This window comes from Miniopterus natalensis, chromosome 2 (assembly GCF_054644295.1).
Source record: "Miniopterus natalensis isolate mMinNat1 chromosome 2, mMinNat1.hap1, whole genome shotgun sequence".
NCBI lineage: Eukaryota > Metazoa > Chordata > Mammalia > Chiroptera > Miniopteridae > Miniopterus > Miniopterus natalensis.
Genome location: NC_142082.1, coordinates 179,777,658 through 179,800,639, shown reverse-complemented (window position 1 = coordinate 179,800,639; position 22,982 = coordinate 179,777,658). Strand labels below are relative to the sequence as shown.

At 56.8% G+C, this 22,982-nt stretch overlaps 1 protein-coding gene across 2 annotated transcripts; it reads left to right on the top strand.

Annotated features, from left to right (window-relative positions):
- The first annotated feature begins 502 nt into the window (after positions 1 to 502).
- On the top strand, positions 503 to 12,151 carry RAC2 (Rac family small GTPase 2). Of its 2 annotated transcripts, none has more exons than XM_016223304.2 (6): positions 503 to 537; positions 2,593 to 2,664; positions 8,349 to 8,466; positions 9,215 to 9,277; positions 9,767 to 9,926; positions 12,021 to 12,151. In XM_016223304.2, exons 1-6 carry the CDS (start codon positions 503 to 505, stop codon positions 12,149 to 12,151), a joined length of 579 nt encoding a protein of 192 aa, XP_016078790.1. The 2 variants fall into 2 exon arrangements, with proteins under 2 accessions (XP_016078790.1, XP_087670116.1); XM_087813990.1 differs by having other exon boundaries at positions 9,767 to 9,939; positions 12,027 to 12,081.
- The last annotated feature ends 10,831 nt before the right edge of the window (positions 12,152 to 22,982 follow it).

The window sequence follows — 22,982 nt, the reverse complement described above, 5'->3', positions numbered from 1 at the left end:
TCACTTCCTGCCTTGATGGACAACCATGAGGTCAGATCTTCCCCAGGCACCGCTATACCCCTTGCACCCTGGACCCACCAGTGCCTGATGCTGTGCCTGCCGCACAGGAGATGCTCATTAAATCCTCATTGCTTAGAGTGGAGGTGAACTGAATTCTTGGAAACCTCAAGTTCTTGGAGAACCACTCTGGCCCTGCCCCTGGAAGCAAGTCCCCAGCTGAGAGTGCCCCTAGGTCTCCAGCTGGTGCCCCAGAGCAGGGATGGCCTTGGGGGTGGCCAGGGCCCAGCCCAGCACCTGAGCCCCCCACCCCCAGCTGCTCTGCCCGACCGCATGCTCCGCCTTCTGTAAACGGCTGTGGGGGCAGCTTGGGCAAGTTCCCCTTCCGCTTCCTCCTGCCTCCCCTCCCGCTGCTCCTGCTCCGCTGGGGCGCCTGGCCAGGCTCTCCACACCCCTGGTGCTGCAGAACTGCTCCACTGTCACCGCCGCCCAGGCCCCAGGCACGATGCAGGCCATCAAATGTGTGGTGGTGGGAGATGGGTAAGTTCCTGGCTGAACTTCCTCACAGCCCCTACTGGGGAGCCCCGAGCCCCTCCTGCACAGGTGTTCCCAGGAAGCCCCCTTACCTGTAGGAGTCCCTGGGAGGCAGCCAGGAGGAACCGTCCCTTCTTTTCCCAGGAAACAGAGGGAGCCCCGGGGTGGGCTGAGGACAGCTTTGCTCTCTCTGCCCACCTCACCTGGAAGCTTCCTGGGTGGAGGGTGGAGGGTGGAGGGGAGGGTGGAGTACTGCGGGTGGGGGTGCCTGGGGCCCCTTGCCTGTACCATGGGTGCTGGGGCACGTCTCCCATGGGATCTCAGTCTTTAGCTCTGTAGATGCAGGTGCGGGGTGGGGAACCAAAAATCTGACCTTTGTCCCCAGGCTGATCTGGGCTCTAGTCACTGGCTTATGCTGCTGTGTGGCCTTGGGTAAGTCACAGCACCTCTCTGAACCTTGGCTTGGCCATCTGGGATCTTCCACCAGAGTTGATGGGGGTTGCTTCAGACATTTTGAGAGGTTGTCCTGCGCACAGTGCGTGCTCAATAAACGGCAGCCTCCTCCCCTCCCCCGCAGCTGCTTGTTAGGAGGATGTGTGGGGGATGTGGGTGAGAGGCAGAAAGTGGGGACATGAGAGACAGTTAGGGAAGGAGGAGGGAAGAAGAGATGTGATTGTGGGGGTCAATTTGGGGCAGGCTGGGCTGAGGCGCCTTCTCCGCTGTCAGATTTCAGTGACCTCAGGTTTTCGCGTCCCCTTGTGGGCCTCAGTTTCCTCAGCTGTGAGATGACAGGTCCAAATGCCAATGTCTCGTGCCTCCAGCAACAGTGTCTTGGGGTCCAGACCACTGGTACCTCCTGGGGTTTTCTGTAGGTCCAACCCAGCACGTCCCAGCACAGTCTAGCTGGGTGGGCCTCTTGTCCAACTCTCCCATTCCACAGAGGGGCAGCCCGAGGCCTCGGGAGACTCGGCTCTCTCCTGGCCTGGGTCCCTGGCCCTGGCCCGGAGACTGCGATGGGCCGGGGGGCGGGCAGTTGGTCAGGCTGCCCTCAGCTGATTCTGATGCACTGCTGGCCGTTATCGGCCCACTTCTGCTTTGTGTCTGATCGGAGCGGGGCGGGCGGAAGCCAAGGGCGACGGGCCGGCCATTCAGAGTTACCTTGCTGGCAAGCCCCTTGGAGGGCAGCGCCTCAGAACAGCAAGTGACGAAACCGTGGAGGGGGGCCAGGGCTGCCCCTTGGGCCTCCACCTGTGTCCCCTCCCAGCCCAGCAGGCTGGGGGAAGACAGCAGGAATAAAGGGCGATCGCGCTTTATTTAGTACTTTATTTACTATGTGTCAGGCCCCGGGCTCAGTCACACCCCTCTCTTTTAGCCTCTCACTAACCATAATATTAGGCCCATTTTACAGGTGGGAGAAACGAAGCTCAACGAAGTTAAGTACTTTGCCCAAGACCTTATGGCATTTGAACCCAGGTCTCTCTGACTCCGAAACTCTGAGCTCTTAGCTGCTGTGCTGGCTGGTGAGGCAGGGCAGTGGAGGGGCAGGCTTTCCCCACCAGCGGTGGCTGCGCCATGCCCTGCACTGGGCTTGGGTGCTTTATGGGCTTCATCTAATTGGCTTCTCAGCACAGTCCTCTAAGGATGGACTCACCTGATCCCTACTTTCTAGATGGGGAAACTGAGGCATAGAGAGCTTAACTGAGTTGCCCAAGTTTGTGCCACTGGCAGGTGGTGGACCAGGTGTGTGATGGCAGAGCCCTGGTCAAGTACTAGGGACCCTTTGGCATTGTCCAGTTCAGGGGTGTCCCCCATCAGTGTCACCTGGGAAAACTTTTTCAAAACAGATTCCCAGTTCTGCCCACAACCATGGAGCAGATTCTCTGGGCTAGGACCTGAAGTCCGCCCTTTGACAAGCAGCCCAGATGGCTCTATGGCTCTCAGGTTTGAGAACACTGACATGGGGACCCTCAAATGGGGAAACTGAGGCCCAGAGGGGTGGGCCTGGGTCTCTCCTGAGGCAGGGACTGTGACTGATGCCCGCTGGAACTTCCTGTCTTTCAGAGCCGTGGGTAAGACCTGCCTTCTCATCAGCTACACCACCAATGCCTTCCCAGGAGAGTACATCCCCACCGTGTGAGTCTTGTGTGGGCGGGGCACCTGGAGGATGGGAGACACGCATCACCAAGCCCACTCCACTTTCAGGCACTTCTTGTGTGCTGGCCATGTGTGGGCACTTGGGGGTTGAGCAACTGGGAGATGCCCCAGCCATCTGCCCGGCAGAGCTGCCTAGTGATCTGGCTGGGGAGGCAGCCACCAAGGCCAAGATGAACTGTCATGGGGGTGGGGAGGCTGAGGGCTCTTAAAATGGAGAGAGACTGTGTCAGGGTGCGGGGTGCTGAAGGGGAGCAGGTGGCCTCGAGAGGGCCTCAAGAAGAGGTGTGTAGGGGGGCCGGCTGAGCAGGAGCCGGGGGTGGGAGGGGTGGGAAGAGGGGCTGGGTCAGAGAAGTGGAGGAGAGGGACAGGGTGGGGGAAGGATGAGGCAATCGAAGGCTTTGGTGACAAGGCAAAGAGATGCCAGGACACACGTGTGTTGGGGGAGAGGGCAGTGCCACCTGGAGGCCAATCAGAGCCCCGTCCTTGAGTAGGATGTAGAGTCAAGGCTGTCATTTGACACGTATGTAGCAAAGTGTAGGTGTCAGACTCAGGAGGGAAGGATAAGGGGTGAAGCACCAGGCCACCCCCAGCGCCCAATGGTCCCCATCACTCACAGAAAAACTTCCCAGCTCTGTCACACGGCATTCAAGGCTCTCTGTGGTCTTCTCTCAACCTCCCTTTCTAGCTTCATGGCCCCCTTTGGTTCACCAAACACCCCTGGGCATTTCCACCTCAGGGCCTTTGCTCAGCTGTTCCCTCTGCCTGGAGTACCTGTCCTTCGCATGTCCACATGTCTCAGACGGCCAGGCCCAGCTCTAGTGCCCCGTCCTCCAGGAAGCCTTTCTGATCTAGCCTCAAGGGTCTCTCACTCCCCAGAATGACTTTGTTTGACTTTGACCATGAGCCTGTGGAGTGCAGGGGCGCTCGCCCAGTTCTCTTCAGGCCAGCCCCTTGTCCTAGCACAGTGTCTGTGTACAGTGTAATCTATACATTGTCAGACACAGTAGATATGTTTTAAGTTGACCTGAATTGAACTTCATGGGGAGGCCGCAGGAGACCTGATCACAACTACCATCTTCTGAGGGCCTGCTGTGTGCTGGCCCTCACAAAATGTCACACATGTGTCACCTCATTTGATCCTCACGGGAACTGGGTATTACAACACCAGTTCACCCAGGGGGGAAGGGGAGGCTCACAGTCACTCAGGGGGCTACCCCCAGGCTCACCTGTGCCCCGAGTTCCCTCCACTGAGATTTCCCCCTGGGACACTGACCTGGCCCAGGGGGAGGAAGGCAGGCAGCCAGGACACGGCAGGGAAACCTAGACAGGGAGCCTGGAAAACCACTAACTGCCCCAGCCTGGTCCCCGACTCCCTATCTAGCTTGGCGCCAGCTCACGCCTCTCTCCACACTGTCCTGATCTGCTCGGTACCATCAATGACCAAACACGGGTCACACCTCTCAGTGTGGAGGGAGGGTAGGCTCTGGACCTGAGCAGTGAAGTGGGTCTGTAATCAGAAGGCCTTTGTCCCCTGGAGTGTGTTCCTGCCTCTGCCCATCCCAGCTGGGCTGAAGGGCCCACTTGCTGAGGGACCTTACACCAGTCACTTCCTCTCTCTGAACCTCAGTTTTCCTTTCTGTAGGAGGTGGGGCTGGGCTGGGAGATCCCAAGCTCTTTGCTCAGGTGCCTCCCCATATAGGGAGATGGAAGGGGCGCTCTCTGAGGCAGGATGGGGGGACCAGTGGCCAGTTGCTTTCAGCAACTTGGAGAGACTGGCCCCTGGTGGACTCAGTTGTCCCAGACAACCTTGCAGAAGGACAGCCAGAAGGGATGGGACAAGGTCTACCCCCCGGGGCTGAGAGTTGGGTCAGAGACTAGGGCCTGCGTCGCAGTGGCGTCTACGCAGCTGTGCAGTGTGGGAACTAGGGCACCCCTTTCACCTGCTCTGTTGTCCTCTGCCCTGTCCAGGGTCAGGCTGGGCCTGCAGCCCGGGAAGTGCAGAAACAGGCTGCACAGACTGAGTGAAAACACCCCAGCTGTGTGACCCTGGGCAGGTGACTCCCAGTCTCTGATTCTCCGTTTTCTCACATGTAAAATGGAGACAGCTGCAGAACACACTCCCTGGGCCGGCTGGAATGATCTAGGTGCAAAGGGCCGGCCCTACACCTGGCCCCGGGCTCTGCGCACCTGAGCCCCTGCCCTCCGCAGAGTCCGGGCATGTGCCCTCATGCCCGGTGCAGGCTCCCCAGCCCCCTTACCACACAGGCTCTGAATTGGGTAACGACCCAGTCCTGGCTCTGCCACCAACTGACTGAGACCTTGGGCAAGTCCCTTCCTGCTGTGAGCCTCAATGTCCTCATCTGGCAATGGGATTGAGGGTTGGACACAGTGGTATGTGAGGTCCTCTGGTCCAGACGGCCTGTGGGTCTCTGAAGTAAAGGGGACCCCCAGGAGCTGCAGATCACTGTGACTCCCCAAAGCAATCCCTCGGGCTCTGACAGCGGATCCTCTAGGGAGGGGCCAGTGGAGGGGTATGCAGGGACATTGAACATAAGGTTACTCAGCTTGTCAGCATCTCCCCACGGGGTGGCTTCAATGTCCTCTGCCTCTTTGGATCTTCCCAATGGTCTCAAGAAATAGGGATTTTTTACAGTGAAGAAAGTGAGGCTCAGAGAAGCTAGGTTACTCACGCAGGGTCACACAGCCAGGACAAGGCTTCACAAGGAGCTCTCTGTTCCCTCCCAACTCTCCCAGGTGGCTGTCCCAGGTTCACAAATGGGTATCATGCAAGAAGCAGGGCTCCTATGCTTATGAGCTGGCTGGTCTTGGAAAAGTTACTTAACCTCTTGGGACCTCATCTGTCTAATGGGAGTAACTTGAGGTCCTTTTATCTTGGGTCATGTGGGACTTCAAGACCTATTGTGCGAAGGCTCCTAGCCCTCTGCCTGGCCACAGAGTAGGTACTTGGTGCTGCCACCAATCCTAGGAAGAGCTTTTCCCCCGTGGTCACAGCCTCTGAGACCCTGGGGTGTGGCCCAGAGAAGAGGCACCTTTGGCTCAGGAATTTATGGAGGCTTTTGGGCACCAGAGTTTCAGAGGAGAGTGTCCCAACACTCTGAGCTTATCCTAAAGGAGTGTTTCTGGCGAAGCCAAAGACAACATAGACACTTCTTTTCCCACCGTGCCCAGTGGCGTCTCCCTGGGCCTGAAATCCGGCGGTATGGGTGGTGCCCAGAGTAGGTACGCAGAGCACCTACTATGTGCCAAATGCTGTGCTCGCCTCAGGGTGCAGTGAGGAACGAGCACCTGCCTTTTGGGGTGCTGAGTTCACCATAGATTACTGGGTCAGGACCCCAACCTAGCTGGGAGTCAGGAAAGGCTTCCTGGAGGAGGTGACATTGAGATAAGGCTGGAGGAGCCGTTGTGTAAGAGTCAGCCCAGTAGTGGGAGAAAGGGGAGTGGGAGTCAGGGAGGGGTGTTTGCAGGAGTTTCCAGGCAGGAGGGAGCAGGGCCATCTGAGGAGCAGAGAGGTGGCCAGGAGCATTCTCCAGGGCTCATCAAGCATAGTGTGTTAAATCATTATCCTGCCAACTTTTTTTTTTGATATGTGGGGTTTCTCAAGACAGGTATCTTTGGAGTTACTCTGAGCATTAGGGCTTCTGCAGCTTGTCACTGAGCAGCATTCTGCGAGGGCTTCATGGAGGAGGTGACATCCCAAGGGCTTCAGTTTGGTTGGCTTAGTTCTGTTCCGCCTGTGCTCACCGCCAGGCCTGGGACTGCAGAGCAGAAACGGGCACGGCCCCCGCCGGCTTGGGGGCCAGAGGCACACTAAGTGCCTGCTCGAGGTGGAGGCAAAGCAGTTTGCCTGAGGGAGGGAATGACAAGCTCTTTCCGGGCGGGGGACAGGGAAGGAGGTTTCCCAGGGGTTTCTCCACAAAGGAGGAACTGGCTGGGCAGATTCTGAAGCGTGTATAGGAGACAAGGGTGCAAAAGGGATGGAAGGGAGTTCCAGAGAGAGGTACAGACGGGAGCAAAGGCCCGGAGGTGGGGCGGGTGGGATATTTGCACAAGGAGAGGTGGGAAAGGCAGTCCAGGCAGGGGACACAGCGTGAACAAGGGCAGGGAGGCCGGCAGTGGGAGCCTGGCCTGGGAAACAGCTTGGCTAGTATGTGACTGGAGGAGTGGAAGGAGAAGCTGGAAGAGCCTGAGGTCTCAGCGGGCCTGGTCAGGGGACAATGGCCTGTGTGGGTGACCTCAGTGAAGAGAGACAAGGTGGTGTCCTAGCCCTCAGGGACAGGGGGTGGGAGCATCTGTGGAAGCACAGCTGTGGCACAAGGCAGTGAGCACTGGCTTCTCACCTAGTTTGGTCACTCACTGGCTGTGTGGCCTTGAGCGAGTCACCATACCTCTCTGATCCCAGTTTTCTCTTCCACAGCACGAGGAACCAGCACTGTCTTCTCAGGGATGTGTGTAGTGAAAACACTGTTGAAATGAATTTACTTAGCGGTTGTTAATTCTCACCCGAGGATATTTTTCCATTAATTTTTAGAGAGAGTGGAAGGGGGTGTGGAGAGAGAGAGAGAGAGAGAGAGGGAGAGAGAGAGAGAGAGACATCATTGTGAGAGAGACACATCGATTGGTTGCCTCCGGCACGCACCCTGACTGGGGCCAGGGATCGAACCTGCTCTCCAGGTATGTGCCCTTGACCAGGAATTGAACCCAAGACCCTGCTGTGCATGGGCCAACGCTCTAACCACTGAGCAACACTGGCCAGGGCATGAATTGAATTTTTAAAAAATTTGGCAGCTCGTTTGATTGCCTTGGAGGCCTCTGTGGTGCTGGTGGGGGGATTTCAGCAGCTGTTGTCAGTGCCCCACACTACCCTTTGGCGTGTCATTCCAGCGCGTGCCAGTGGCATTTTCCTAAATCTGCTGTGACTGACAGCTTTTAGTGTGCCCTCAGGGTGGGTTGGAAACCCAGGGAAGTAACACCCTGGGGCATCCCTCTGCAGTGGAAGATGGAAGTGGTGGGTAATACCCCAGCTCCTGTCCCCTCTGGGGGACGCCCTGAGCATGGTCCACGCTGTCTCCCAGGTGGCCCTGGCTGGCCCCAGCCCGTCGCTCACAGCAGTGACTGCTCACTAGCTCGCCTGTGTCTGCTGCCCCTTCCTGGTCTCCTCCCCACCACCCTCCCGTAGCTGCCTGGGCTCACTTCCCAAATAGACCACTTGTACCACCTTCTTGTCGCAGAGTTTCCTTCTGGGGGGACCCAACCTCAGATGGGGATAAACACTTATTCAGCAAATACTGGGTGGCCAGCCTCAGTGTCCAGCATAGGAAGTGGGTAAATTTATTCTGATCAAACCTCGGAGGGAATATTATGCAGCCTTGAAAAATCACCTCTCCAATGAGAGGTGAGGGCAGGAAAATGATCGAGACAATGTTGTCCTCTTTATGCTTAGCTGAGTTTAAAAATTTTTATGTTGAAAATCAGTAATGAAAAAAAGAGAAAGCTCAGTTAATTGCACAGTGCTAGGTGACTTTGGTCCCATTGCAGGCCCTCTCTGGGTCTCAGCCTCCAGCATGAAGCAACTTGGGCTGGACTGGAGGGCCCTGGACTCTGGAGCTGGAGGCTGACCCTTCTGTCTTGCCTGCTCCCCACAGGTTTGACAACTATTCAGCTAACGTGATGGTGGACAGCAAGCCAGTGAACCTGGGGCTGTGGGATACAGCCGGGCAGGAGGACTATGACCGGCTCCGGCCACTGTCCTACCCGCAGACGGTGAGCTCCCTCCGCCTTTCCATGCCAGCTGGCCTCTGCTCACCCTGTTCCCTCTGCATGGGTTGCCCTTGGGCCAGCTTGGCCTGGTGAACCCTGACCCTTCCCTTAAGGCCCAGCTCGAGGACTCTGCCTTGTCCTCCCCAGGCACACCCAGGGACTCCTCCCTCTGCCCCTAGCCTTCCATCAGTCCCCAGTTGCCACTCTGCCCTCTTCCCAGTCCCACCTCCCATGGGCTCTGGTACCACCTACTCCCTCCGGATGGGGCAGGCAGGTCCAGGACGGGGCTTCAATAGGGAGCCCAGGCCAGTGAACCCTGGGTGTGCTGGGTGAGGGAAGAAGAGACTGGGTGAGCCTGCAGGTAGCTCCGTGGCTGCTGGGCAAACCCCTCCGCCACCCCTTCCATCCTTGACCTTCCCTCCAGGGGTGGGGTAGTGAGTGCCTGTTTAGGAGCACGGATTCCGGAGCTCCAAATGGCAAACCCGTTAAGCTTTGTAGCCTCACTCTTCCCATCTGTGGAATGGGGGCACAGCCCGCTGCAGGGTGCTGTGTGAGGATGGACCACTAAGGACAGACCCTGGGGCAAGCAGCGGCCTGGGGGTGAGGGGGGCAGGCAGGCAGCCCTGCCCTGCCAGACCCTAACCCCCAGCCCGCGTCCCTGGGCTGCTCAGTGCCCAGTGCTGAGGGGACGGGCCCAGGTAGGCTGCCCCTGGGCTGCCCCTCATGGGTAACCCTGCCTGCTCTGCCCTAGGACGTCTTCCTCATCTGCTTCTCCCTCGTTAGCCCTGCCTCCTATGAGAATGTCCGTGCCAAGGTGAGCTGGCAGGGCAGGCCTGGGGGCCCGGGGACAGGCGACCCTCAGCAAAGGGAGGAGGGAAGGAGGGACTGGCAACCCGAAGCCTGTCCCTGGGGCAGCAGGGGTTATGGGTAGAGAGGGTCCCCAGTGCCAAGCAGGGCTGGGGGACTCCAGGGGTGAGGCTGGGAGGGGGGCCTCAGGGGGGCTGGGGCCGGGACTGTCAGCTTTATTGTCTGCCCCATCTAACCGTGTCCTCTCTCCTCACACAACCTCGTGCCCGCCTCTTATCTGCACACAAAATCGCGCCTCCTCTTTCCCTGCAACCACACGCCCCCTCCCTGCGCAACCTTGTGTCTCTCCTCGCAACCTCCTGCTGCCTCCCGTCTTCTTACAACGTGGCGCCCTCTTCTCCCTCGCCCCACGCGCCCTCTGCGTCCTGCACGATCATGTGCCTCTCCCCTTGTCCCGCACGATCTCGTGCCCCTTCTCGTCGCCCCGCCTGCCCAGTGGTTTCCCGAGGTCCGGCACCACTGCCCCAGCACACCCATCATCCTGGTTGGCACCAAGCTGGATCTGCGGGACGACAAGGACACCATCGAGAAGCTGAAGGAGAAGAAACTCGCGCCTATCACCTACCCACAGGGCTTGGCACTGGCCAAAGAGATTGGTATGGGGCTCGGGCTCAGAGAGGGGAGCTGGATGCAGGGGGAGCCCCAACTCAGTCTCTGGTGGTTGCAGACACGGCTCCAGGGCCAGGCTGTGTGGTTCAAACCATGGTTGTGCCGTGTGCTAGCTGTGTGACCCTGGGCCAGTCACTTAGCCTCTCTGTGCCTGTTTCCTCATCAGTAAAACCTGGCCACAGTAACAGTTCTGGGCAATTGGGAGGATTAAATGAATTAATATGCATGAGGCACCTAGAGCAGTGGGAACCAGTCTGTTAGTTATTATTATTAGTATAGTCCATAATCAGATCTTGAAGTAAAGTGTGTTTTGCACAGACAGAAGCAGGGATGGAGTGGGGCGCGTTGTGGCTGCTTAGAGGATGAACAGCCAAGTCAGAGTTGGGTTTTACAGGAAGGCTTCCAGGAGGAGGCCCTTCTGCCTTGGGTTTGAAGAGTGAGGCCTTCCCTTCTGTCTCCTCACGTCCCCCCACCATGCCCCCAGACTTCTCAGCCCAACTCCTCTCTGCCTCCTGATCACTGCACCAGAGAAGTCAAGTGACTTTTTAAAGGTCACACAGCTAGTAGGTGGCAGAACTGGAATTTGAACACTGGACAGCAAATTGCTGGCTTAAGGGCACTCCACCTCGCCCCAGGGACCTGCAGGCCCAGGATTTGACCCCCAAATCAGTACAGTGTCCGTCCTGCCCCCACCCCCATCCCTGCCTCAACCCCACCACTCTTCCTTCCGCCGGAAATGGGAGGGCCCTGGGGACTCACATCTCTTCACAGGAAGAGAAACCGCAGCTGCCACCTCCCCCTTCACATGACTAGCCCAGTGACATGGCCATCTTCCTTGGGGGACCTCAGGCTCTGCTTAAGCCCTGGGCCCCATGCCCCATCCTGAGGGCTCTGGGCCCAGGCTTGTGGGTCTTTCCTCACAAGTATTGGGGGTTGAACCCCTGCCTTCTCTGTCCTGACCAGCCAGTCCCCCTGGACTCCTTTGCCCAAGACTGACGCTCCAGCCCACAGTCAACCCTTTCCCTTTAGAGCATGTGCTCTGGGATAAGAAGGGGCCTGAGAGTCCGGGTGCTGCTCCTGGCTCTGGCACTGACTGTCCGTGTGACCTTGAGCCAGTGGCTTCTCCCGGGGCCTCGGTCTCCCCACCTGCGTAAGCTGGTCTACAGAGTCCCTACAAGCCCCTTCTCTAGAAGGGATGACCTGGGGGTCCTTTCTCTGCCTCCAGCCAGTCCCTCTTGGAGCTGACCCTGGGTAATGGTGGGCAGGGGCAGGGACTTTGAACTTGTCTTGCACCAGCCCAGGCCAAGGGAGAGGCCTGGAGGGCGGGCGGCAAGGGGTGCAGAGCTGATGAGGACGGCGGCTGCCTCCGCGCACCCCGCTGATGCTCACAGCCCATGCGGACGGAGCTCTTCCTGGGCGCCCGGCCCATGCGTCTCCCTCCTCATTTTCAGAGCAGCTATGAAGGGGGGCTCCTTGAGGAAGGGGTTGGCGGCTCCTCACTTCAGGGAAACTGGGTTGTAGTGGTCATGGAACTCACACGGGGGGTTCCTGCCCCTGCCCCTCTCTGTGGGAGGAGGCAGGCCCCTCGTGGGGAAGGGAGGAGCTCCCGAAGTCCCACTCCCCTTGCTGAGGGCCCCCAGCTTCCCCAGGTGGCGTGTGAGGCCCTCACCTCTGAGAGCCTCAGCTTCCTCATCTTTAAAATGAGGTGATGCTAAGGAATGGTCAGATATTTGGAAGGTCCTGGTGATTAGGCCAGGAGTGCCACAGGCCTCATGGGGGAGGCATGGAGAGATTTGGTCACTAGCTTGAGCCTGTTTTTCTCCAGGAAAGTATCAAAATTCCTTCTTCCCTTCCACAAATTAAGGGCTCATGTGTCCAAGGAAGACATAGACGTGCTCCTGTGGGTCTGAACCCCTGTCCTGAAGTCAGGGTCCCTGTTCCAGGCTTGAGAAAACAGGCACAGAGAGGTCAATTTTCTGCTCTGAGTGACACAGCCTGGGGCAGGTGTGCGTCTTGAGGGGGGGTTTTGCCCAGGACCTTCCCCTGACCTAGGCCTTGGCCCTCTTGCTGCCTCACCTCAGATTCAGTGAAATACCTGGAGTGCTCGGCCCTCACCCAGCGGGGCCTGAAGACCGTCTTTGACGAGGCAATCCGGGCCGTCCTCTGTCCCCAGCCCACGCGGCCGCAGAAGCGCCCCTGCAGCATCCTCTAGGGGTAAGACCCCCCCCCCCCGTCTGCTTCAAGACCCCCGCCATCCCCCCCCCCCCCACGCAGCAAGCTCTAGCTGGCACTGACCCTCGGTTTCACTGGGGGTGGTATTTAGATCAGGACAGAAGGGGAGAAGCGAGTGGCCTCGGTTTCCCCATTTGCTCAGTGAGCCCAGTTCCCAGAAGGAAGGTCTAAGGTTTGAGAAAGTGCCAGGCAACCTGAGCCAAGTCATGGGTGTCACCAGGCTGCCACGCTGCCCACCCTGCGGGAGAGCTGGGAGGACAAGGGCTACAGACACCTCAGGCCCCGCCCCCCGGGAGAGCTGACACCCACATATAGGGGTGCAGGCAGGGAGGGCAGAGCTGGGAGGCTGTGAGGAAGAGCAGGGTGGGCCGTCCTCACGGGAGGGTCACCCTCCAACGAAAGCTGGGGGTGGGAATGGGCTGTGAGCCTGGAGAGCTGTGAGCTGGCTGTAGATCCTGCCTGTCCCCAAATTCTCACCCCCTGCCTGTCTCCCTTCCAGGTTGTCCCCGTCCTCCCAGCCAGATGGTTCTGACCCTCCCGGGCCCCCGCCCAAAGCCCAGTGGCACCCCGGCTGGCCATGCTGTCCCCTTCCTGTGGCGTTTCTTAGCAGATGGCTGCAGAGCTTGGCTGAGCGTCTTCTCTGTGCTGGAGGCCCCCATGGGTCCGAAGGTGTGAATCTGTAGGTGCTGTGTCCCGATCTCCTCATGCTCCTGTCTTCCTAGGGGCAGAGGGGAGCCCCAGGACCCAGTAAGCCACTCCTGTATTACTGATGTGTGCCCCTAGCTGCATATGGCAGCATCTACCCATTTACCCCAGTCCCACCCAACGCCTGAATCTCCTCCGGAAACTTTGGGCCAGATGGTTGCCTGCTACCACTTGTATACCTTCAGGGACGGGTTTCTCACTCCCCCTGAGGCAGTCTACTCCAATTTTGATGGTCTTGTTTGTCTGAAAGTCCTTCTACTGAGCTAATATGAGTGTGTCAGGAGTTTGTCCCTCTGGTCTTAATTCTCCTTTTGGGACAACCGAAAACAAATCAGATTTTCTAAATCTTTGTGGGCATCAGCCAGTCAAAAGCCTGGGTCCAGCTGGCTCCTGCCGTCTCTCACGTCTTTCTGCTCCACTCACAGGATCCTGAGCTGCCTTTACCTGTGAGAGTCTTAAAACCTTCAGATGCTGCTAGTCAGGAGTTTTGCTATTGCAAGTAGAAAGCCCAATTCGACCTGCTTAAGTAGAAAATAAATTTATTGATTCAAGTTTGGAAATATCATGACTTCAGGTGCAGCGTGGTCCGGGGATGCAGCTGATGTCATCAGGGCTCGCTTTCCTGTACCTCTTTGCTTTGCCTTCTGCTGTCTGGTTCATTCTCAGGAAGGTGACTCTCAGGGCTTCATCCTTCCAGGTTCAAGTTCGGCAAAAAAAAAGAGCAAGTGTTTGCCCCAGGCAAAGTTCTAATTACAATTACTCTGATTGAACCAGCTTAGGCCTTGGGTCCCTTTTCAACCCGTCATATTTGGTAGGGAGCTGCTGTGCTCTGATGGGCCTGGACCAGTTGCCAGCTGGAGTAAGGAGTGGAAGTACCGGGTCAAAACCCATACACCAAGGTGGAGGGGCTGGTCCCCAAAAGGAGACTGAGAGCCTTGTGGGAATTCAGGAATATAGGCGTCGGGCAGCTGGAAACCCGCAACCTCGACTACTGAAGATCACAGGAAGGTGTCCCAAGAGTGTAATGGAGCAAGGCCAGTCCCAGCAGTCTCTAGAAGAGAGATGGGGCTGTTGAAAGGCTTGACGAAGCTCACCCATGAAGCACAGCGGTGCCTGGTATGGAGTCAGTCACCTTAGTGTTTGCCAGCTCACAGATGCAGGCTTTCCACTTCTGTGGACAATTGCATGTCTTTATCCAGACTTCATCCATTCATTCAACAGAGTTATTGAGCACTCACTCTGTGCCAGGCACTATTCTAGGTTCGGGGGGTGAGGGACGTCTGGGTGTGGGAATCCAGGCGTGCGCACGGGTTCCTGCCCTACTTAGCTGACACTATAGAGAGTCTAAAATAAAGGAATAAAAAAAGAGATAGAAAGCCCTGTCCCCGACAGCTCAGGGTTCCCAATTCCCAGCCCGGTGAATTGCTCTGAGTTTCTATTTTCTTCTTTGCCAGAGCTCTGGCCACCCACACTGTCCCCAAAGTCCCGAAGCTCTGAGGCAGGACCCTCTAGTCACTGCCTCCCAGGAGCCTCACTCTCTTGAAAGGAACTGAGTGCAGGGGGGAACCCTTGGCCTTTATTAGTTTCAGCTCAGACAAGTTTGTCATGATTTTAAAGTTACTTCTCGTATGAAACAAAACCACATTAAAACCAATGCCTGACACAAACACAGATGTGGTGGGTCAGAGCCCACACCCAAATCTTCAACGTTGAAAAGCCCTGAGGTGCCCCCTTCCTAGGCCAGAGTCCGAGGGGAGTTCTTTCTGCTTCCTGCTCTTGTGGGAGCCTCTAGATTCAGACCTGTCCTGTGGCCCATGGCCCCAGAGGCCTGGCCACACCCTGCCTCCCTCTCGCCTCCCGCATTCACACCTCCACTATCAGACTAAACTCTCATTTCCTCAAAGCCAGGTTCTCGCTTCTTTCACCCCAGGCCTTTGCACAGCTGATTTGGTCCCTTTTCCTCGAACAATTTCCTCTGCTCCTCAAACTTCCCTATACATCTACCCCATGGACACACTCATTGCTTTATTCCAATAACGTCAGTAAATAAATTCTCTCACCATGGTGGGGTCTTACCTAGTGCATATTATCTCATTTAATCCCCCTACTGGCCTTCCAAGGTAGGTCCTAGCAGCTCTTTTTTGCAGAGAAGGAAATGGGTGCACAGGAGGGCACAGGAGTTAGAGCTCAACTCACTAAGACACTCCACATTTCCGGCCTCTACCACTGCACCCATCCTCCTTGCTGTCAGAATCCTAGTTTTGTGCAGGGCAGCAATGTATCTAACCCCAGATAAAACAATACTTGTTTTCCCAGCCTGCTTTGCAGCGGGGGTTCCAAGATCACACAGTTTGGGCCAACAAGGCGTAAGTGAAAATCAGCTGGAGAAGTGGCATCTATGGAAGTTTTTGTTTTCTTTCATAAAAAATGATAGAGCCACTGACACTGCCCTTTGTTCTGCTCTCTTCCCTGCCTTGAATACTGATGAGATGTCTGGCGCTGCAGCAGCCACCTTGCAGACTGGAAGCCAGCAGCATGAAGATTTATGCTAACATGCTAAGAGTAGAGGAGCAGAAAGATAAACAGAGCCTGGAACCTTGACAGCTTCGATGGGCAGCTGAACCAATGCCAATGGCTGCTTTATTATGGGAACAAAATGAAAATGAAACCACCTATTTGTTTACCTGATGTTGGCCAGGCCTTCTGTTAGCTGATGGCATTTGTAATTGAGGTCTTAGGACTTCTAGCCCCATGCTCTTTCCACTGTATCATTGTGTCCAGCAATCACTGGACTTGGGGCGAGTCACTTGTTTTTGCTCTGCAAATTGGCTGACAACTAGAGGCCCTTTAGATAGGAAAGAGAAACCTGTTTTGAAACAGGAAGAACTGTCGGTTGTGGGCAGGAGCTGACAACATGGCGATGCTCTCTCCTTCAAGAGCACCCACCCCCGGGCACCCACCCACTCAGTCTGATGCATCAGACTTGGCTCCTCACCATGCAGCCATTGCCTGGCGGGCAGGAAGGCACCAGCCAACGAGACTACATTTGGGGCTCTCCGTCACAGAGCCCGACTGCCCCTTGTTCCTTCTTCCAAAGCAGAGGCCTGGGCTGGGGGTACCCCTGGCCCCTCCCATCCCCTCACCCCGGCATTCACTTGTCACCAAGCCTGGACAAGTCTGCCTCCCAATATCTGTTAAACCCGTCTCCTTACCTGGCCCACTGCCATCCCTGTTCTAGGGCTTGCATCTCTTCCCTAGACAGTAGTTAGAGCCTTTTCATTGGCATCGCAGCCTCCACTCTGTCTGTTTATATGCCAACTTCCACAGTTACAAACATACTTGTGCTTCTCAGATGCCTTCAAAAATGTTTACACAGCATTGATTCATTCAATCAATCTCGTAATCATTTAGGAAATAGTTATTGAGCTGTGTGCTCAATAACTTATAGTTATTGAGGGTTTGAGGGCAGGTCAAGTGCGGGCCTGCTCTTAGGAGCTCACAGCCCAATGGGGAGCTGCCCAGGGAAATATCTCTTCTGCTTAACTCGGTCACCATGACCCTAGCGAGTACCTGGTAGATGCTGGATACACAGTGATCCCAGCTTTCCAGCCATCAAGGCACCAATCATGGGCATGAACCACCTTGGATGTGCCAGCCCAGTTCAGTCCCCGGATGACTGCAGCCCCAGCCAACATCATGTGGAACAGAAGAGCCACCCAACTGAGCCCAGCCAACCATGGAATCATGGGAGATGATAAAATGGTATACTGAAACAATTTTCAATTTTTTAATCAGCAATTTTTACTGACTTTTCAGAGCCCAGGTCCCTGCTATCTTAAAAAAAAAAAAAAAATTTATAAAAATTTATTTCAGCCCTAGCCAGTTTGGCTCAGTGGTTAGAGTGTTGGCCCAGGGACTGAAGGGTCCTGGGTTTGATTCTGGCCTAGGGCATGTACCTCAGTTGCAGGCTCAATCCCCAGCCCCAGTTGGCGCCAGAGCGGTGTGCAAGCAGGAGGTAACCAATCGATGTGCCTCTCTTACATCAGTGTTTCTATCTCTCTTTCTCCCTCTCCCTTCCACTTTCTCTGAAAAGCAATAGAAAAATATCCTCAGGTCGAGGATTTTAAAAAAAAATTATTTGAACCAAATATAGGATGCACCTGGAAGCAAGATCTCAACAGACTGAGAAAAATTGTCCCTGCTGTCTTCCCTTTCATCTTTCTACCCACCTCCCTACCCTCTATTCTCCATCACCCAAGCACCGTTCACCTCTAGGGACATCTGATTCCATCCAGGCCTCGTGGGATGTGTGAAGTAGGGCAGGGAAGGCTCTGGGGAGGGAGACAAAGATCTAGGATGGTTCTAGAAGACTTCTAAAGGCCCCAAGGAAGGTGAAATGACGAGCAGTCATCTGTATCATCTGAAGTTCAGTTCAGCTCAGTTCCCACGTACTAACCATGTGCTCTGTGCCAAACCGTGTCAGGAGCTGAAAGTGAAGAGCGGGGTGAGGCCCAGCCTTGTGCTCCCCAGGGGCCCAGAGAGACAGGCGTGTAAGTCAACACCCAACGTGTGGTTTGGCTCACATACCACAGAGCGCACTCTGCATAGGGGGGACTGTGGTGTCAGGGTGCCAAGGTAGAGAGTTTTCCGCTCCCCGCGCTTCGCTGAAGAGCAGCCACGACAAGGAGAACATGAAACAGAAACATAGACTCTCGGCTTCAAAGAAACCAGGAGGCACCTGTGGCCCCGAACCACAGCATCCAAGCAGGAGGGCAGGTGGAGGAGCGTAATGACTGAAAAGAGCCCTGATGGGGACACCTAGCAGCCTGCTGGCCTGGGGGGCGCGGGGGCGGAGGGGTGGTGCTGGAGCCTGAAGACATGCAAACCAACTGGTCCCACAGAACCCAAGGAGGGCACCCAGATACCACATGGCTAAGCGGCAAGGGTGGGGGGGGGGATTTTCCCTGCCTCTCTAAACCCGGGCAGGGAAAATCCATCCAGAGAGTTCTGGACCCAAGGCCACCGGCTACTGGCTACCGAGCAGGTGGGGGCCACACTCCAGACTGATTACTGGGGGTGTGGTAGACTTGATGACGCTTAGCAGGCAATCCCTCTCACCCCCCCCTACCTCCAGGGTACCAGCATGACTTCCCACTTCACTGATGCAGCCTGGGCCACGTGACTTGCTTTTTGGCCAGTGGGTTGTTTCATACGTATCACAAGAAGAGCCGAGTGTGTTTTGCCCTTGGGCTTGCTCTCTTCTGCTGACAAAAGGAGGAGCCCTGGTAAGCCCTCTGGCTCAGAGTGTAAAGAAACAAGGAGCAATACCCCTGGGAACGCCTGCTGTAGAAGGGGGTTAAGTAATTCCATCCTTGCAGCACACTACACAATAGGTATTGAAGATGAGGGACTGAGGCTCAGAGAGGTTAAGTCACATATCCAAGATCACACAGCTGGTAAGTGGTGAAGCTGAGATTCAGTTCCAGCAGGACCCACAGGGACTGATGAACTAGACGACACCCTTAATGGGGACTCCAGTGACAAAGCCCCACGGGCTGGGAAGGCATTTTGGCTCATCTTGTCTTATCTGAGAGGACAGACCTCAACATCTGTAGCTGAGGTCCCCACCCTGCACTGTGGTTGCCTCTGGCCTAGGCATTGTGTCGGGGAGGAGAGGGTTCTGTCTTGGCTCTCAGGGATGGGAGGAGCCTGGCCCAGCTCCTGGAAAACGACCTGTCTGATGGTGGAAGCACACTTGTTGGAGCTGGGGGAGCCCAGCCTGAGGGTGGAGACATGGCCCTATTTTTGAGAGGGCTGGGGTGTGTTGAAAAGACATATATAGCATCGTCCTATCTTGGGGAGGTAGGCCAGGCAGCCACTCTCTAGGTTACCAGGGACATGAGACACAGAGGTGACAGGTCCAGGCCTCATACTCCAGGACCTCAATGCCAGGCAGGGCAGGGCCATCCCGTGGCCCCCAGACACCCAGGGCCCCCTGCTCCCCATAGCTCACAGCTATAGAGTTGCACTTCCTCCTTCTGCCCCACTGGTCCCAGGAGGAGGGCTGATCAGGGTCATTTCTGCTGGGGACGGCCCCTGGGTGGGAGTGGGTGTTTGACTCAAGTCACACCTGCCCCAAGCCTGGTGCTCAGGGCTCCTCACCACTCTCCAGCCTCCAGCAGCCCTCAGCACAGTCTCCCCTCCTCCTGCCACCCTGCCCACCTACCAGCTGTCTATCCCCTTTTCCTCATTAAACAGGGAGCAAACCCCTACTGGGCCAGGCCGATGCCAGGCCTGGGGACACCATGGCGACCCACACAGAGTCTTCCCTTCTGGAGCTCACAGCCCAGCACAGAGGACACAGCTCCCTATGTGGGACACAGCTTCCCAGGCCCGGGCTCTGGGAAGTCTAAGGGTGGGGCCTAGCTCAGGCAGGGTGTGGGAAGGGTGGGGCCTCCAGGAGAAGGCCACCCAAAGGAGAACTTACTTCATGTCACACATGGGGGTGGGGTGGTGAGAGTGTCCGCGCTGGGGGCTAGGCAGAGGTGGGCACAGCCTGTGTAAAGGCTCTGAGGAGAACCAGCACTCACCGGTTCCTGACCAGTGAGCATCTGAAAAACAACGGGACTGCGATGACAAATCTGGCACCGGGACCTCCCTCCTTTCCAGCCGTACCAGTCTCCTCCCATTTCCTCCAACACACAAGCTTGAGCCCATCACTGCTGCAGACCCTGCCCTTTCCTCTGCCTGGACATTTGCTTAGCCTCAGACAGGCCTTCTGAGCTCACCTGCCTAATGAATAAATGACTGGCTGACTGACTGACTTAATAAATGAATGAATGAGGCTGTGTGTGCCTGGAGCACAGGCTGGCCAGCAAATCAGCAAAGGAGATGGGGGCAGGTGGCAAGGCTGGGGTAGTGTAAAGCCTGGTGGACGATGAGAAGCCACAGGAGGCCTTGGGCAGGTGAGGGGCAGTGCCATGGAACCCCTTCGTCACTCCCAGGAGCTGCCTCAGAGCCCAGTTACTCCTAACTTGTCCAGGCAAAAGCCTGGAGGAAGGGCCTTGCCCTGGGGTCACAGCCAGTGGAAGGCCCGGGGCTCTAGGCACAAGCTGGCGTGTCCCTGGTCCTACTGTGTGCTGCAACAGCCAGTATGGCACTTCTGGAAGAACTGGATTCCTGGCTCTCTGAGGGCCTATAACACACCAGCCCTATAACCAAGTAGTTCCAGCCCTGGTCCTAAGGAATGGGGCCTGGACAATGCCTGGCACACAGTAGGTGTTCAATAAAGACTCATTTCCTTCTTCCTGCCCTTCTCCTGACTGTTACCCCCTTGCCCTCCTGAGAAAGGGTCAGGCTGCTCTGTGGCAAGGTGCTTGAGAGCACACCTTTGCCCCGAGGCTGTTGGGCTTCTCCTATGAGACCTGAGTAGACTGCTTCCCCACTCTGAGCCCCAGCTTCCTTATCTGCAAATGGGGTGCACTAAGGTTGCTTACCACGGAGAGTGCAGCGGCGTGGAGCAAGTAACGGGCATGAAGCAGCCCACCATTAATAAATAGCCCTAACTGACCCTCAGGCATTTGTAATGCTCACGCTGAAAGGATTTTAGGACGGAGCTAGTCTAACCTTCCCATGATCCAGGTTAGCAAACAGGCCCAGAGAGGGGACGGCTCACTCATGGTCACATGGCAAGGCAGCCCAAGCTGGGGCACCGTGTCTGGGTGAGCCAGGCCTGTGCTCGGGCCCCAGCAGAGCATCTTAGACCCAGGGGCCAAACCGGCCCACTGCTGCTGGTAGCAGCCTGCCAGCTAAGAATAGATTTCAGTGACCACTTGCAACCGACTGGATGACGGGAACTACTAACTTTGAATTTTAATTAAGCCAAATATTATTTCCCCCCAAAGGATTCTACTCTTCTCAGCAGTAGACCTGTGTTACAAATCATGGTCCTCAATTATTACTATTCTCTTTTGAATTTTGTCCGTTTACAGAGTGGACATTCATTTTCTCCATCGTTGATTTTGCCGGTTGGCCCCCAGGGCCTGCAGTGTTTATTCTTTCCCTGCCCTTCCCCGCCTCCCCGGCCTGGGGCTCCCCAGACCCCACTGGTCTCGGGGCTAAGGGCCCCACCCGGCCCCCCTCTCTGGCTAGAGTCTAGGCTGTAGCCGGGGAACGGGACTTTGGACTCCCTTCCAACGCTCACCCCACGCCCTCAGCCCTCCTGGTGGCGCTGCCCAACCCCGGGCCCACCTGGCCTCGGGACCAGCTGTCGGCCTGGGGACAGGTGTCATGGTGGCCGGGCGGGGGGCCCTGGCCCCTGGCTCACAGCCCCCGGCTTCCCCGAGTGCCACACTCTCCTCTCCAGCACCCTGCGGGAGCCAAGGCCAGCGTGGGTGGCTGAAATCTCCCCGGTAACAGGGCCTCCCCTCCCACCAGCCTCCTCCCCTAACCTGCGTCCCTCCTCCCTCACCCTGCACCTGCTCTCTGGCCCCTGGGCCCCTCCTCCCAGCCCCTCCCACGCCCCCCCTCCCGCTCCCCCCTTCCCTGGCTTTCCATGTCACCATCTGTGGCACAATCCTTCTCTGTCACTGTCTCTGCCACCCCTCCTTCTCCTCCCTTCCCCGCTCCCCATCCCTGCCTCTCTCCGCATCTCTCCCTCTCTTCCCTTCTCGCCCTCTTTCCTCCTCTCCCCTCCCTGTCACGCATTTCTCATCGCTCCCCCTCATTCTGGCTTTCCACCCACTCACTGTCCTCTCCTCTCATTCCACCTCCGACCGACCCCCCCTTTCCCTCTATCTCTATTGGCTCCTTATAGTCCCCTGTTCCCCATTTCTCTTCTTTCCTTGGGAGGCTTCTCCCTCCATCCCCACCCTGGGCTCCTGCCTGCAGACCCTCATCTGTGTCCCTACCCTGCAGGACATGTCCTGGAGATGAAGGGTGACGCACCAGGCACCAGTGGGAAGTCGGGGCTGGAGAGCAGATGGGAGAGGCTCGGTGGGCAGATGTGGCCACCGCGGGCCTAGGAGGGGGCCCGGGCCGCAAGCAGTCTCGAAGTGGGCACTGTGTGGGGACCCTGGCTAAGGGGCGCTCTGCGGGCAGCTGGGGACTGTGCAGGGAGAGGGGACATCAGAATGATAACCAGCTTGGCGGCAAGGAGGGGATCCCTCGCCCCACGGACAGGTAAGGAGGCTGGGACTGGGTGGGGGTCCTGGAGGATGGAGTCCTGGAGCCCTTCCTTCCACCGGCTGCCCAGGATAAATTTGGGAGGTTGGGGCTGGCGACTGGGAGAGGGTGGGAAGGCCCAGGGAGGAGAAAGGCTTTCCTGTGACCTCTTGGTGGGCTGTGGGGGTGGGGGAACATTAATCCTGGAATTTTGTACCCAGTTCTAGAATCGTGGAAGCACAGTGTGGCAGAGTGTGGGAGCTGGAGGAAGCTGGATGCATCATGTTGCGTGGCCCCTTCAGCTCACGCGCCAGCTTCCCTGGGCTCCTTGTCTGTGCTGGGCACCGAGCTCTGCACACTCCCGTGTAATCTGCGCAGCAACCCTGGGAGGTGGGTGCTCTTGTCTTCATTTTAATAGGAGGAAACTGAGGTTCAGAGGAAGGAAGTGACTTGCCCAAGGTCACACAGCAGTTTGGCATCATTGCTCTGTGGCAGAGCCTAACCCCAACGTAGGGCTTGTGGGGTGGTTCCTGGGGGCCAGATACCAGGCCCAGGGTGGGAGTGACTCAGTTGGCAGGGACTAGCGCAATCTGGGGCCTGTTGGGGAAAGGCCCAGGGCAGCTGAGGGCAAAACAGAACTCAGCTGGCCAGGGGCCATCAGCCTGCATTGCCCAGGGCTGTTTCAGTCCCTGCTTCCTTTAAGCTCCAGGCCTTCAGGGAAGCCTGTAGGGCCAGGGGTACTGATGGTTTAGAGTAGACAGAACTGGGTTCAAATTCTGACCTTCCGCTTAACCAGCTGAATGACCTGTGCAAGTTACTGAACCTTTCTGAGCCTGAACTTCCTCTTCTCTAAAAACCCTCCCTTGTGGGCTCAGCGAGGATTTCATAATGTGAGTTTGAGGCCTCTGCCCAGGAGCAACAACCCGCCTCACTTGGAGCTCTAC

Excerpts from the sequence above, each read along its gene's own strand:
- RAC2 (XM_016223304.2), top strand. The coding sequence starts at position 503 with ATGCAGGCCATCAAATGTGTGGTGGTGGGAGATGG. Across the intron at positions 2,665-8,348 it reads GGAGAGTACATCCCCACCGT|GTTTGACAACTATTCAGCTA; the intron begins GTGAGTCTTGTG and ends TGCTCCCCACAG. Across the intron at positions 9,927-12,020 it reads GGCACTGGCCAAAGAGATTG|ATTCAGTGAAATACCTGGAG; the intron begins GTATGGGGCTCG and ends GCCTCACCTCAG.